Consider the following 16,391-nt stretch of genomic DNA (forward strand, 5'->3'; position numbering starts at 1 on the left):
GCTGTGTCGGGAGACACAGCCAAGCAGCCATTCAAAAATATACAGAATAGCAAAGTAATTGGCAGGCACAAGAACGGCCAACTTTTGGAAGATCATTTAAAGATCACGATGCCTTTTTTTTTTTTAATGTAGCCAGGTTAGGGGAAAAACAGACCACATGCATTTCAAACAGTATCAGAATCTGGAGAAGTCAGTCCCTAGCGTGGTCAATGTTCTCAACCGTCTCAGAGCTCATGGGAATCCTTAGGGTCGGTACTAGTTCGCAACCGATTCTGAGTTTGCGAGATAATCTATATAGTGACCTGGAAAAAGAAAATACTTTGGTCTTTGGGACAGGTTCCCTACACGGGGTGCTACATCCCTAAGCAAGAAAACTGCAATTGCGAGATACTCATTCCACAAAGGAACTCGATGGAGGCAGCAACTCAGATCACCTACCACATCAGAGATGATAACAGATTTTTTTAAAAATCCTCGGCAGAGGATACATTTTCACTGATTTTTAGAGAGAGAAGAAGGGAGAAAGAGAAACATCACTATGAGAGAGAAACATCAATCGGTTGCTTCTAGTAGATGCCCTGACCGGAATCAAACCCACAACCTAGGTATGTGCCCTGACCGGCAGAACCCAAAACCCTAGACATTTTATACACCACTGATGTTTCTCTCTCCCTCTCCCTTTCCTTTCCTCTCTCTGAAATCAATAAAGATATATTTTATATATATATATATATATATATATATATATATATATATATATTAATATTCTGTTAAGGATTTTCTGCCTCTATTGAGAGTCGTATATTTTTTCCCTGCATTTTGTTAACGTGGTGCACCACACTGATTGACTTAGTGATGTTGAACCATCCTAGCATCCCTGGAATAAATCCCACTTGATCATGATGTGGGATCCTTTTCATGTATTGTTAAATTCGGTTTGCTAATATGTTATTGAGGATTTTTGCATCTTTGTTCACCAGGGATATTGGCTTAAGTTTCTTGTAGTGTCCTTGTCTGGCTTTGGCCTTGTAAAATTAATTTGGAACTGTTTCCTCCTCTTCTATTTTTTTGGAAGAGTTTGAGAACTACTATGAATTCTTCTGTAAATGTTTGGAAACATAAAAACCAAAGATTTATATATAGGAAATTTATTTATTCTTAATTAGCATGGTAAAAAGAATTTTGAAACCAAAAAGCTTAATAGAAGACTAGACAAATAAATGATTCCGAGAATATAATCATTAAAATATCTGTTTGGAATAATATTTAATGACTAGAAGGAAATCTACTGATAACAACAGGCACTAAGAAGTTATATATCAAAATGCTAAAAGAACAGTATCTGTGGAACAAAATTCATTTTTAAATTTTATTTATACCTTTTTGTATTTTCTAAAGTTTCTAGGAAAAGCATATACACACAAGCAGGACGAACTTCTTTTAAATAAAACACCAATAAGTGACATGAATTTACCCAAACTTCCCTCCCTCCCTCTCTTTCCCAAAGGGGACCAGCGCCAACGTCCCCACCCCCTCCCCCTCTGTCTCTTCTCCCCAACACTGAACCCAAGAAGTCTAAGATTCCTGTTGGTTTTCCTCTGGGGTCAGCACAGTCCCGGCTTTTCACGGGTCTGGTTTTCTAGCCACACTCCACTTCACTTTTATTAAAAACCTCACAAATGAAACTCGGCTCCTCCTAAGTTTTTCTGTGATCATTCGGTTTAAAGAAATGAAGGGTCTGAGCAAAACAGAGCCCAGGTCTTGGGGTAACCGCGTGGGTGGAACGCCAGGCGGGTGCGAGGCAGTTTTTCCCAGTGCTATGCCCTGCGGCAGGGTAGTTTTCAATAAACATAAGTAGGGAATATTTAAGTAGCACCCAATTTACTTTTTATTCTCATAAAAAGGGAGGGATGAAAGAGTGGAGGTGCAGGTATGGCTCCATTAAAAGCCACAGCTAAGCCGACAGCGGGAGGAAAGCCATGGAGGTCACCTGAAGCAGGGATTACACAGCTCGTGACGATAAAAAATTCATGTTTCCTCTTCTCAGCTACGCCTAGATTTATGATATAATCCCGTACCCTCTGAAGGACATTACTTCCTCGGGCCAGGAAATCCTGAAATTTCTACAGTGGTTCTTTCTCTACCTGTTAGAAGCTCACATTAAAAGCTCTCTGCTCCACGGCTGGGCAAAGTGACTCTGATAAGCAAAACATAAGCTAAAAGTTTTAAGCATTATTTTTTATGGAGAGGGCAAATATTTTCACTTCATTAAAGCCTTAAGATACCCTTGGGGAGGGGAGGCTTAACTAAAGTCCTTTAACGAAGCACGAACAGGTAGGGCAGGGCAGAGCCTCCCACAAGGCGTCATGTGATGCCTGAGCTGGAGCTGAAGGCCCCGACAGAGATCCTAAGGAAATGAGACTCTTCTCGGACCCAATAAACGATGAAGTATGATATTAAGTGTAGATGTGAAAAGCACAGATCTCAGACCCCCAAGGTGGCCTGACATAGCGATCACTAACGTTTCAAAGCACGTGCCCCACGTTTTACAAATGAAGCTGTCGAAAACAAGCCTGTAATGTGTTGTCCTTACTTCCATTTTGACGGAAAAGTTTCTTTAAAATAACAGCAGAAAAGTGTGTCTTGGTTACTCCTTGGTCAACAATTTGTCTCCCCGAAGCCTGGAATTATGCTTAAAACTCTCGGCATCGCTGCCAACAGGGGTGCGGGCGGGGAGCCGGAGGGGGAAGGAGGCTATCAAGCCCACCCAACTCCTGGAAATTTTAAAGAAATGACAAAACTTTCCAAGGGAAATAGTCATTTTGGTCAATGAAACCATTTGTAACTTTAGAGGAGTTTTTTCTTTCCCTCCACCATATCATAAAAAAAATCCACACGATGCTCTAGTAGGCCATAAAGCTTTGGTTTAAAGAAGGGTCAACAGAGCTGAAACCACTAATGTCAGACTTGGAGAAGGGAGAGTGGAGGGCAGTGACGCCCCAACACTTTCATGATCCCAAAGAAAAGTCTCACCCAGGCTAAAAACTATCTGCCAGATGTCTGCCAAGGACCAGTTTTATAGCCCTGCGAAAACCTCCTGTGCATATAAGGAGCGTTATAAAAATAATGGCATCGTCAGCATCCTTGGAAGAGTCTTTCACTTACAGATGTAAAAGAGAATTATCAAAATAGAAAACTAGAAGCTAGGAGGGAGAAACAGAAACAGAAGACAGACTAAAACAGAGACAGCGGGGGAAAGAGTGAAAGAGAGACAAAGACATACCAAGACAGAGTCAAAAACAAACGTAAATAGCCAGTGAACAGGCTCAGGAGAATGGCGGCTCCTCTGGCAAACCCAGGCTCCACTTCATCTTTTGTAGTCTGAGCAAATTGTACTTACATGAAAAAACAAACTAGTTTGAGGTTCTTCTTTTTAAAGATAAGCTAGAGGAGCTAATGCCCGTTCTGTAGTCCCCGCTAAAAACCCTATGAAATGGTTAACTTGGGCTCAGTCTAGAAGTCAGCGTATTTCTCATTCCGCCACAGTGATGATGACCTTTCCTTCAAAGGCCTGTCAGAGCCGCCTTACACACCGCAGACGCAGCCCAACGTTCAGTACAGGATCACAGATTTTCGAATCAGCGGGGTCTTTGAACATCTAATCTAACAGACTGACTGTAGAAATCAACTGAGGGTCGGGAAGTATCATACTGTCAAAATCTAAGAATAAAAAAACCGAATGGTAGAGAAGGAAGGGGCGGGATACTAATTGCTGGGATTTAGACCATTGCCTGAAGTATCAGGATCTCATCTACTAGAAAATATCCTCAGAGAAAGTCAGGTCTTAGTTATGAATGCAAGACCTGGAATGAGACTGCCTGGCTCCAAGCTGGGCCCTACCACTTTCCTAAGTCTGATTCCTCAGTTATAAATGAGGCCAACAGTGTGGCCGTTCTCCACAGGGTGGTCATGAGTAATAAACATAATATACATACAAAGCAAAAAAACTTCGGGATACAGGAAAACCTATTATATTATTGAAATAAAGCAACAAAAAGTGAACTAACATTTAATGAGTCCTTGTTTTGCACCTGGACTGTGGTCAGAAGCTATATAACTTAATTTTCACAACCTAGGAGACAGGTGTTTCCCTACTCTTAAGGACAAAGAGACTCAAGGTCATATACCTGGTCCGCTACAGAAACAGAAATGAACATACATTGGATCACTAGGCCTGTGCACTTCTGTTCCACACCTTCTGCTATTCTAAAAATGCATTTATCAAATATGTACTTCAATAAAGATCTATATTAAAGGTTCATGGCAAACAAATTCGGGTGGCACTGTCAAAGTGAGGAGGAGTATATGTATGTGTGTATGTATAATCTCCTTATTCTGAAAAATAAAAAAAAAACAATATGTTTACCTCATAGGATTTTCGTGAAGCGTAAAGAGGGTAATTTATGTGCAATAGCCACAGTGTTAAAGCAAACTACGGTAAAAACTCCACCATCAATAGCAGGCGCTGACAGAAGTATCACCCCGGCCCTTTAATTTGTTAGTATTTTGATCATATCAACCAAATAGAAGGCAAAATTTAGTTATCATTTTGCAGATGAAAAAAGAGAGACATAAAATGGGCCAGTTCAAGACCCCAAAGGCCCTGAGTATAAATAGACAAGAAAAGCAAAACTATTTATCAGGCCCAGTCGGCGTGGCTCAGCGGTTGGGCATCAACCTAGGATCCAGGAGATCACGGTTCAAATCCTGGTCGGGGCACATGCCCCGGTTGCGGGCTCGATCCCCAGTCGGGGGCGTGCAGGAGGCAGCCGATCAATGACTCTCTCATCATTGATGCTTTTCTCTCTCTCCCTCTCCCTTCCTCTCTCTGAAATCAATAAAGATATATTCAGGAAAAAAACCTATCAGGTATACTTTATATCTGAGTTCTTCTTTTTAAGTTTATTGAAAACTCAATTATTATTATTCAGAGTTTGAGGTGGAGAGGTATTTGAGTAAACTATACAAAAACAAAGAAAAAAGAAAGAAAACAGTAACTTTAACATACAAAAACACAAGCCTGGTGGATGGGGCTCGAACAGCTCTTAGAAGTTTCTAAGCAGCTAAGAACTCTTAGATCTCGATGGCACTACACGGTGCGCCGCACGAAGATCCACTGGGGATCCCCACTCGCGTGCTGGGCCGTGACAGAGGTCAAGGTGCCAGGGCCATTCGGAATCAGGCCTTTTTTGGCTTCTTCTGTGCTTTAATCCATACTTTGAAAAAGCAATTAACCATATTTCTAAGAGAAATATAATCCCTTTGCCACCCTCTCCCAGCCCCCAAATATTCAAGCACCAGTACCCCTTTAGTTTGCATTTCCCCACAAGCAGAGGGAAAGGAAACGCAACCCTGGGCGATGCCCATTCTTCAGTGAAAGCCTTTTTTCAGCTTGAGAAAACACTGCCTGGTTGAGAGTGGCTTCCGCGCTGAAAATAAACGTTTCTGCTGGAAGGGTAAGAGTCTGCGAGCTGCAGAGGTATCTGGGGGAGCCACAAGCGCCACAGTCTCCAGTCATCAAAACCTCACCACAGAGGCTTTGTCAGCGGCCCCCTAAAACAGGAGCCACTCGAGTGCTGGTGCTCTCATGACTTCTACAACACACATATTAATTATTATGTGATATAAAGAATAAATAGGGATGGCTCCTACATCAGATACACCCTGCTGCCGGCTGATTGTAAGACATCGCCAAGGTAGGCCAGGCTGCCCAACAGGATGTTCAATGCCCTGGAAAAAGAGCTTTCAGAGTCATATCTATGTTTACCACCTATTAGCTATGTGACAATAGACAAGTTACTTAACATCCTTTAACCTCAGCTTCTTTATTTGTATAAACAAATAAATAAGCAATAATAACTTGCAATAATAAGCTGTCAAAATCTAAAATATTACATTAGGTGTTAAGAGAGCTTCGTTCCTGTTTTGCGTGGGTAATACATCCACATGTTCTAAAAGACTGCAGGGGAAAGAGGTCTCCTCGCTCTGTTCCCTCACCACGCACTCCGAGGAGGCAACTACTATCTCTAGTCAAGTGCGAAAATTTGGTTTCAATATCCCACGCTGAAATGTTGAATTCATTAACATTTATTGAGTGCCTATTATGTGTGAGAACCATTCAGGGTGCAGGGGGGAGTGCAAAGATGAGTTCACAGTCTAAAATGGGAAATGGCTCCCAACTAACTTTAATATGAGGTGATAAACACAACAGTAAAAGTTTAAGAACAGGGGGGAAAGCAATTAATTGAATCGATGGGGGTGTATTGGAATAAAGAGTAAAATTAGGAACAGGTTTCAAGGCAAATGAAAAGTTTCAGGCAACCAAACCAAAAGTCTACTAAGATCGCTCTGGCTTGGGCTCTCTGATTCAGGAACTGGGACCCTACCTGGCTATAAAAACACTGATTAGAGATCTTCACTCACGGCTACCAATTTCTGACACTGGAGAAGTCAGCAGGCTAAGAGGAAGTCAAGGGATTACTGTGGATGCTGTAAGTGTCCTCTTCAGGGAGAGAGAAACAGAGGGTAAAGGAGTCTTTTCTCTTCCCAATCATGCAAGCATGTTTTATTTTTATTTTTTATATGTCTTTATTGATTTCAGAGAGAGGAAGGGAGAGGGAGAGAGAAACATCAATGGTGAGAGAGACATTGATCGGCTGCCTCCTGCATGCCCCCCACTGGGGATCGAGCCCGCAACCCGGGCATGTGCCCCAACTGGGAATCAAACCTTGATCTCCTGGATCCTAGGCTGATGCTCAACCCCTGAGTCACGCCTGGCCGGGCCATTCTTTATTTGAAAACTTTATAAACTCATCTACAGAAGGGATTACTAACTCAGAGGTTATTAAAGTTTCAAGTGCAACTTTTGGTATTTTCTATAATCTTCACACTGAGAATTCACAGAGTAACTGTAGTCTTTCCAATATTCTTAGCACACCAAAATAAGACAGGTTTAAGATTCGAGGGACCATGTCCCATGGGGCTGCCTAGAGCCAATGTCGTTACCACTGGTGGCAGTTCTTCAACATAACTTTCTGGCTTCGTGGAAGTAAGGTCACATCCCCATATGCCAATATCCTGCGCCCACGTCTAAGATGGGCAAGCTTAAAAGGCAGCCCCGAATATCCATACAGTGATATGTCACAAAGCCTATTGTGACCAGAGACAAAAGCAAGCCCATTCCTTTCAGTGGAAGTTTGCCAGGCTTGACAACGGATCCCAGAAAGCAGGAATTCGCTCCAGTTAATCTTTATAAAGACAAACCTTCAAACACAAATTTCCATGGTAGCCTAAGACCAAAGCACAATTGAGTTGAGGGTCATAATTCTTTTATTTTTATTATCTGGTTATATAAAAGCTATCAAAGATGAGAAACATACTACTTAAAAATAATAATGCTTTTAAAAATTAACATAAAAGATCATCTGAAATGCTCTGCAAAATAGTTCAACTCATCACACAGTTTACCAAGGGCCCAAATCAAGGGATACGGTCATAAACATAAGGGCAACCCTAAGAAAAGACTCTAGGTCAAGATTAGGTTTTCTAGGTTTAAGTGAGGGAATGAAGATATAAAGATACAGCATTGTTAAATTTTAATCACTTTATGGCATACTTAAAGTCTTATTTTTATGAGAAATCAACAATGCAACAAATATTGATTATCTGCTGGCAGGCACCACTACCAGGCATGTGGAAATACAAAGACAGCCCTTGTTCTCAAAGAGCCCTCTATTCCCCCTCTTATCACAGCATCCTACCCATAGGGTAATCCAATAATAACGCCATCTTAAGCCAAGTAGTGACAGAGCCATCAAGATCCACATCTATTGTTAAATCACTTTATGCCTGCATTCTTACTATTTTTAGGTGGCAGATTAATCTCAATCAAAATATACATAAATGTACTGGTAAAAATAGTGACTTAAGAATTGCTACCGATGTCATCTCCTTCTGTTCACTCTTGTCCATGGATCATGGGTGCCACTGACACCTGCTTACCCTATTTCTTTTCTCAGCATACACTTAGCTGCAGGGGGAAAAATCAAACTCAAATGTGTTATTATTTAAGCTATACTTCCGATCCAGGTATTTGGATCAATGAAAAGAAATTCTATTTTGGTATTCAAAAAATCCCAACCAGAAGCTGCATAACATTCAAGTCCCAACTTTCGCCGGATATCAGGATAGCCTCGGAGGTGAGATTTAGACGTCAGCACCCCAAATCCTAAAGCTACAATGTTCTAATCCTATAAGAATACCATTCTGTGATTAGGATGATAGCCCTCAAAATACTGTCAAGTATAGAAAGAGGGACAAAGCCTCTATTTTTCTTCTGCCCATTCACAGCTTGGCCCCAAAGTTCTGAAGATAAGCATTTTCTTAACAACAAGCTACCTTTATAACGTCCAGATAATTATAGGTTCAGGTCAGGAACTCTAGACCATATTGATTACATCTCTGCAGAAAGGAGCCTCCAGCGCTGTTTGTATCCACTATAACAGGGACGGCTTTTAAGTATCTGTGACACTAAGAATTTTCAGTCCTATCAATGCCAGAAATGGAAAGCCAATGACCAGTCAGGCCTGTCAGTTGTTGCCTGAAGCAACAAGGACAAGCTGGGAATTCATCCTACTGGAACTTCCTCTGCCAGCTGCATTCACACATTTTCACCACCTGAATAGCTGATTCTCTTTAACTCCCACGTGGCTCATTTCAGCATGCAGTGTTCTGAAATGAATATTTGATCAGGCAGGGTAAAAAGAGGTCGGGACTTATCTGAGGTGTCACCATAATGCACTTTAAGTAAGTCTAAGTATCAGGAGCTGGGTGTCTTAGGTCCCACTCTTTGCCTATTTCTGAAATGGGCCTGTGATCACAATTAAATATGATTAAATGAGAAGAGCCATGTGAAAACACCTAGCGCAGTGTTGACCACATAGACATTTACAGATATCTGTTTATCAATAAATATTGGTCTCCCATATCTTTTACTTGTTTTCTTAAAACAAATATCCTGATGATTCCTCACAGATCACTGGGAGACAGGGATCTCATGCTGCCAGAGAAACTTAAAAATCACCCGAATGGTGTCAAAGCTCTAAATCGTTACCCAAGTATGACCCTAACAAAGAGCACACAGGCTTATTAAAATCGCTTTGTGGTTTTTAGGCTTCAACAGTTTGACCCCGATATGCCTAGGTGTGGTTTTCTTAGTGTTTATCCTACTTGGGGTACACTGAGCTTCTTGAAACTCTGGGTTGATATCTTTAATTAATGCTGGGAAATTCTCAGCGCTTCCCTTCATTGCCCTATTCTCGCCTTCCTGTCACCCATGTGTAACAGTTGCACATGCTGGACAGTTTAATATTAACCCCCATGCTTCTCACACTGAGTTCTATTTTATTTCATTATTTTCTTCTGTCTCTGCTTCAGTTTTGATAATTTTTGACTTGTTTTTGAGTCTCTGATCCTTTCTCCTTTGGCATTCAGTCAGCTGTTAAGCCCATTCAATGAATTATTTAAGGTTTAGAATGTCAGTTTGGTTCTTTTCTGGATTTTGTCAATATTTTCCTCATTCTAATAAAGAAATGATACAATATAAGGGTGTAGAAGTTCCAATATAAGAATGATACAATATAGAAATGACCATTTTCATTACAAAAACCTATATCTAATATATTATTTGACAGTGAAATATTAAAAGCTTCCCTCTAAAATTAAGAAGACAAGAATGTTCGATATTATTTCTAGTCAACATTGTGCTAGGGGTCTAAGCAAGTATAATAAGGGGTAAAAAGAAATAAAGGATAAAAAGATCGGAAAGAAATAAAACCATCTTTATTTTGCAGATAACATGATTGCATAGCAGACAATTCAAAGGAATCTACCAGAATTAATACATGAATTTAGAAAGGTTTCTGATACAACTTCAACAGGCAAAAAAATGCTGCATTCTATATACTATAAAAAACCTGAAAGATGAAATAAAATGCACTGTAACAACACCAAATCACTGAAATAAATTGTACAAAATATGTTTCAGACTTCTACATCGAAACTTAACAAATATTAGGAGAAATTAAAGAAGGCTAAATACATGGATAGCTATAAAAGGTTCATGTATTGGCAGATTTAATAATTATAAGATGTCAATTCTTCCAAAGAGTTTTGGTTTATGTGCATTATATCTATCAACATTGAGAACTTTTTAACTCATTGAAAAACAACAGGAATCCCTTCATGTATTAACACAAATGACATTTTTACTTTTGGGATAGCAAACTTTGCAACAGACAACAGGCAGATCCTGCTATCAGGTGTGCACCCCGCCTGTCGCGACCCGTTGTTCTGGTGGAGTATGTGAGGAAGCCGGCCTCACTCAAAAATGCACCTGGCAAAGGCTGGGGCCTATTCAGATTCTGAACCTCTTTGGGTTCTGGGGATATTTTTCTTGAATATGACACTTTCACAAGTTAGTTCCAATGATTCCTGACACCCTATCAATGAACTCTTGTCCTCTCTTATATGAAAATCCTTTTTCTGACCTTACCCTTGGAATGAGTCCATTCCCCACACATAATTTTGTAATACCATAAAATTGGTCATTTGGAAAATACTGCAGATCTTCCAAATGTTGATTTATTTTATCATGTGACATAAAAAGGTCAATCTAGTTAATATCACCATCAGAAGTGTCTTTAAATATTAGAAATCTGTGAAGCAGACAGTGGAAGATACAGGTGTATACGTGGTTTTCAAATTTCCAACTTTCGATTAAAAGCTAGAATTTTATCATTGGTAATAAACATGTGCGCTCCTCTCTTTGAAGTGCCTGGCTTGCTTCGTTCACTTCTGAGAAAATGCCTGCGGAACACCCATGTCTGGTAAACAGTTTTGTCCCTTGAGGTGCGATGGTTGCTGGGTCAATCCGCAGCCATCGTTCAAGTGCCTTTGCTCAGGACAACTGTCATGCACTGTGACATGCAGGATATTAGAGGTGCTCACGCGACAAAACTTAGTAAAACTAATTTATTAAATTTTAAATTCTTAAAAAGCTTTTGTAATGTAATAAATGTCACAATTTTCATTGTATCAAAGACGCCCTGAAGGAAGCCTAGCTTTTCTCTGAGCCCGTGAGCAGCGCCCACTGCGCCGGGGCCCCACCCGCCCCCCACCCGCCCCCCACCGCTGCTCGGCACCAGCTCACCGCAGGGCAGCACAGTCTTTTTAAGGAGCAAATAGTAACTTCATGTTATTACAAAAATCATTTCCGAGCAGACTGCCTGAGAGTGTCTTGGGGACGTCCCCAGGCGCCCCGACCACTCGGTGAACTGCTGGATGCGCACCTATGCGTGGGGGGAGTGTGAGGGACTTAGGACAGCCAAGATGAAAAACAAAAGCGGAGACAGTAAACTGTGGGATTTCAAAACTTACTAAAAAGCTACAGCAATTAAAATAGTATGATAATGGTGTAAGGACAATATAAATCAATGGGGCCAAACAGAGAGTCCAGAAAAAAATACGATTTTTTTTTTAAAAAGGCAACACTGACATGCGCTGGGGGAACGGCAGGTCTCTTTGAAACCCGGTGCCGGAGCAAACGGGATCGGTATGGAAGAGACGAACCCTTGATCCTGGCCTCCTAGCAGAATAAAAAGTAACTTGAAAAGGATCAGAGGTGTAAACGCAAAGGCTGAAATGATACAATTACTAGAGAAAAGCATCCCTCCGAGACCAGGAGAAAGGGGAGAAAAATTTTGTGCAAAATGTAAAAGGAAAAACAACGAAAAAATTGGGCTTCTGTTTGTCAAAAACACCAAGTGAAAAGGCAATAAAACGAAAGAAAATATTTTCAAAACACCTGATAAAAGACCCGCACCCAGAACATGGAAAGAAGCCCTGAAATTCAAACAGACAACAGACCCAATGAAAATCAGTGAGAGATTTCACAAGGTCATTTCAAAAGAAGACATTCAATGAGGGGTGAGTACACAGGGCGGGGCCAAAGCAGGCTTAGGGCTGCTTGTGTGGAAAATACGATAATAACTAATAGTACAGGAATAAACTCTGTGCTTGGCACACGCACGCTATGAACCTCCTTTGCCCGCCCTGTGTTCAGGGAGCTCAATCAGTAGCCATCCGAGAAAAGCAAGTTACAGCGCAGTTTCCATTCACCAGCACGGCTCCCACGCCGCTGCTGAGTGCAGGCTCTGGAAGCCTCTCTAGGCACCTCCTAACCGAGCTAAACACAGGCCTACCTGGCGAGGCAACACTTCCAGTCCCAGGCTTATGCCCCTAGGACATGAGGGCATGTAAGGCAAAAAAATAAAAGATTTGTACAGGAAAGTTTAAAGCAGCTTTATTCATAATAAGCCCCCAGCTGAAAATAACCGGATAACGGGCACAGAAACTGTCTTATATGCATACGACACTGCAGTGTTTTTAAAAATGAACTAGTGACACATGTCACACCTGGATGAGCCTCCAAAACGTTGAGTAAAAGAAGCCAGACACAAAAAGGGGGGTACAGAATGATTTCATTTACATGAAGTTCAATATGCACAAAGCCAATCTAGGATGATAAAAGTCAGGGTGGTAATCTCTAAGTCAGAGGCTGGAAGGGGCAGAGGGAACTTTCTAGAAAATATAGATATTCTAATTTTTATCTGAGTGGTGATTATAAAATTCAAGCTGTATGATTAAAATACATGCATGTTCGTTATATCTAAATCATACCCTAATTTTAAAAAAATTCTTCAAACGTGAGCCCTGGCCGATGGCTCAGCTGGTTGGGGCATCGCCCGTACCCCAAAAGGTTGCAGGTTCCATCCCCGGTCGGGTGCGTGTGGGAGACAACAGATGGATGTTTCTCTCTCTCTCTCTCCCCCTTCCTTTCTCTCTAAAAGTCAGTGGAAACGTATTCTCAGGTGAGGATTTAAAAAAATAAAATAAAATTCTTCAAAGGTGAGCCAAAGCACAAGCTTATCGGTTTTTTAAGCTGGAAGGGAATCTGGAAATAGCCCACTTGGATTCCCTCCTTTTATGGAAGAAAGCCGTGGGTTTTGAAGCAATATGCCAGGAGGCAGTGACAGGCAGAGCTGAGACTAGAACCAACGATTCCAAAGTTCCCAGCCACTCTTCTTTCCACTACACTTAGCTTCCAACACAAGGCTTTTCCCGGGAACAATTATTTTCACTTTGATTATTTGCTTTAGCTTTTCTCTGACAGTTCTCAACAATATCCAGGGGAACATCATGAGCTCTGGTTCCGACCGGCTGCCCGGGTGAGGTCCCAGGCTGCTCTCTAATTGCTCGCTAGGCTCCCACATCCCAGGGAGAGAGGCTCTTCTGTTTGTTTCTAAGTTTATAGATGACACCTATAAGCCTAAGCCTCTCAGGCTCCTGGACACAATTTAAAATAGTGTGGCACTAACAGTTTGACACTAATGTCACTAAGACAAATGGAATTCCCGGTTCAGACTTAAACAAATTCTAATACTGCCCCCAATATTGTCCCTCTGCCACCACAGTCTCAGGCAACAGACTACATAAACAGTCCAGCCCTGTATTAAAGATGTAGTAATAAAGGTACAAAGAAAGAAAAGTGGGGTCTTTTAGCCAAAAAGTCCCATGTAAATATGTGGTGCCGTGGAGTGTCAACAGTGGGGAGGCTTCCGTCAGTTCCTCCTGACAGTGCTCAGGAGAGCCCTGAAGTCGTGGCAGGGAGCTGGTGCTTGCGATAGAGAAAGCAAAGGCAAGGTTTTAGTTGACACAAAGATTTATTCAAAGAAGCCATGTGTCATCAGAGAAAACTTTCCCAACAGCTTCTTCTACTTCTGCTTACAGTTTCTTCATCTTCGAGTGGGGCAATCATTTCTTTCTTAATTGTGCTGAGCTAACTTTTTCCACACTGTTAACTTGAATTTCATCTTCTAACATCCTATAAATATTAGAGAGAAGAATGAGAGGGATATTTAAGTCAGAAGGAGAGCCGGGCTCAGCCCAATCTTCATGAGCTCAGCAGGTCTTCCTCTATGTTCTTAATCTCTAACACTTATTTTTGGTCCAGTACAGACCGTAGGTCTTTTCTCTATGTTCTTAATCTCTAACACTTATTTTTGATCTGATACAGACCATAGGTGTTCACTAGATTAGAGTTGAAATAATGCATAAACTTGCTCAATTCTAATAAAATAAAAAAAGCCAACTTTAATATCTGAGTTCGAATATTTACTGGCTGTTTCAAGCATAAACAGTGTCAAAGTAAAATTACTGACCTCCTCTCCCCCATCTGAGGGTCTGTTCACAGGCCAGGACTAAGCCTTCTTTTAATTCCACCCCCATCCATAATCCTCTTACTGATCCCACACAGGCTCTGTACCCAAGGTACAAGAATGCTTGCAGTTTTCGACACCTTATAATCACAAAGACTATCTGGAACTCTATTAAATGAAAACCACATCATTTACTCAAATATTTCAGTGCTTCTAAAGAACGTTATGGCCTTTATATCTGGGAATTATTTTAGGCAATAATTTGAACACCTCCCTGCCAAAAAAAAGAAAGAAAAACAGTGAAACAAATTTCTGCATAGGAAAACTTAAATTCCCTTTACGGATGCAGAAGAATGGAGAGGTAGGTGAAGATAACTTGTTGGAGGTTTTAGCCAAAGTTCAAGGCCATGATTATAACGTCATCACCTCTGTCACTCGGCTTCAGTTTTAAAGTAACCGAGCTTGGTGGCCTCACCACGGTGGACTCGATGAATGGTGTTTCTTAAAAGCCTCTTTGTTTCTTACCACCAGCATCTCCTTAGTCTCTGATGGTTTTACATACGGTGACTAAGCTTGTCTGCCTCGGGCTGGGATGGCCACTGTGGGTGCCGTGAGACAGGCTCGCCGGGAAAACTCTTCCCTCGCTGCACCAGGAGCTCCTCTGTGGGGCAAGCGCCTGCTCCGCAAGGAGGCCCCTCGGCAGACACTCACCTGCGTGGACAATCTCCCTGTCGCCTGCCCCGGGCCCATCGTACGTCTCTAATAATAAGTGTTACCTGTTTTATTAAGGGTCTCACGCACTGAATGCCAAAAACAAAAAGCAGGGAAAAACAATGACTGTAAAATCAATCAAATCAAACCAGTTTGGATTTTTAAGTCATTGTCTTCAGTAGACAAATGATTTTCATACTGGTAAAAACTGAGTGCTAGAAAATTGTCTCCGGAATGAATTTCATAGAAATTATTTAGATGCCTTCGATTGGACAACAAAAATCATATTTCTCTTGAGTCAAGGACAACAGCAAACAGCAGGTCTGCAACTCCGTCCCTGCCTGTTGAAAGGCCCCTGGAACACTCGGCACCTTATGTAACGAAGCCTGTGCCACAGATAAGGGCTCATTTTCCTTATGTCACCATTTCCCGTCTCCTGCGTCCCCTTCCGCAGCACTGCACCTGACGCTGCTCCACGCTGCTAGTCACACTGTCCTCTATAAAGCGCTTACTTCAGTAGGGTCTGACCAAGATGTCAAACGAGCCAGGAATAAATCTGTTCTTCAATCTCAGTTGCTTTGTGTTCTCTCTTGGTAAACATCAATTCCCACAGTAAAACTACAAACCGGGACAGACAAACCAGGTAAACCAGGTCTTATGAGGTTCTCCTGGTGGGTGACTCAAAAGCAACCAGAGTTGTTACTAAGTCATCCCACGGGTACGGCCTACAAGGTTTGGAACAAGAACATCAGTCACCAAGGCGGGGAACAAAGTTTCAACAGGACACTGACAGCTATCTTTCCACTTTCTCATCGGGGGTCCTACACCTATATCAAAAGGAGGACACGTTATAAAGGACAAGCAATGGGAAGAAACTCTTAGGTGCCTAACCAAAAGGAAGGTGCAGAGCAAAGACGTAAGGAAGCGCATGCAGTGCTCTGTCTAGGAATGCGGCCCACAGTTCAGGCAGTGATGCGCATTAGCTGGGCACAGAAATGGAGCAGCTCCTTCAAATCCCGCTGGTTCTGGGTAGCTTGCGGGTAACAGTAAAAGTCAAGAAGGGGACACCTCACAATTATCTAAATGCAAGATCTTAGGTAGGAGAGTGTCTTTTTGAATCGCCAAGATCAGATGAAACATGTTACGGGAGTAACACCTACTCAGTTATAAATCTGCTGAATCTAAAACACACGTTTTTATAGAGAGACCATAAGAAGCTGGTTCAGAGGTATCTAAAGGCATAGAGTTTACACCTAAGTGATCTAAGTTAATAATTTAAAACCACATATCTTAGGAAATGTGTTCTATGGGAAGGAGTGAAGCCCAGATATCCTAGATGAGCAA

General features: G+C 41.6%; 1 protein-coding gene across 10 annotated transcripts in view; it reads right to left on the minus strand.

The window, feature by feature from the left end:
* The window catches only part of BCAS3 (BCAS3 microtubule associated cell migration factor), a 421,342-nt gene that overhangs the window by 207,511 nt on the left and 197,440 nt on the right, over positions 1 to 16,391 (minus strand). For 2 of the 10 annotated variants that reach the window (XM_081160918.1, XM_081160917.1), the window contains one exon: positions 12,401 to 14,002. The exons of the other annotated variants lie outside the window; for them this stretch is intronic. In XM_081160918.1, coding sequence (XP_081017044.1) covers positions 13,995 to 14,002 — 8 coding nt within the window. In that variant the 3' untranslated portion in view covers positions 12,401 to 13,994. Of the gene's footprint in view, positions 1 to 12,400; positions 14,003 to 16,391 lie in introns of those variants that run through there. 10 annotated transcript variants of the gene reach the window in all.

The sequence above is a fragment of the Miniopterus schreibersii genome (assembly GCF_964146895.1).
Source record: "Miniopterus schreibersii genome assembly, chromosome: 16".
Classification (NCBI taxonomy): domain Eukaryota; kingdom Metazoa; phylum Chordata; class Mammalia; order Chiroptera; family Miniopteridae; genus Miniopterus; species Miniopterus schreibersii.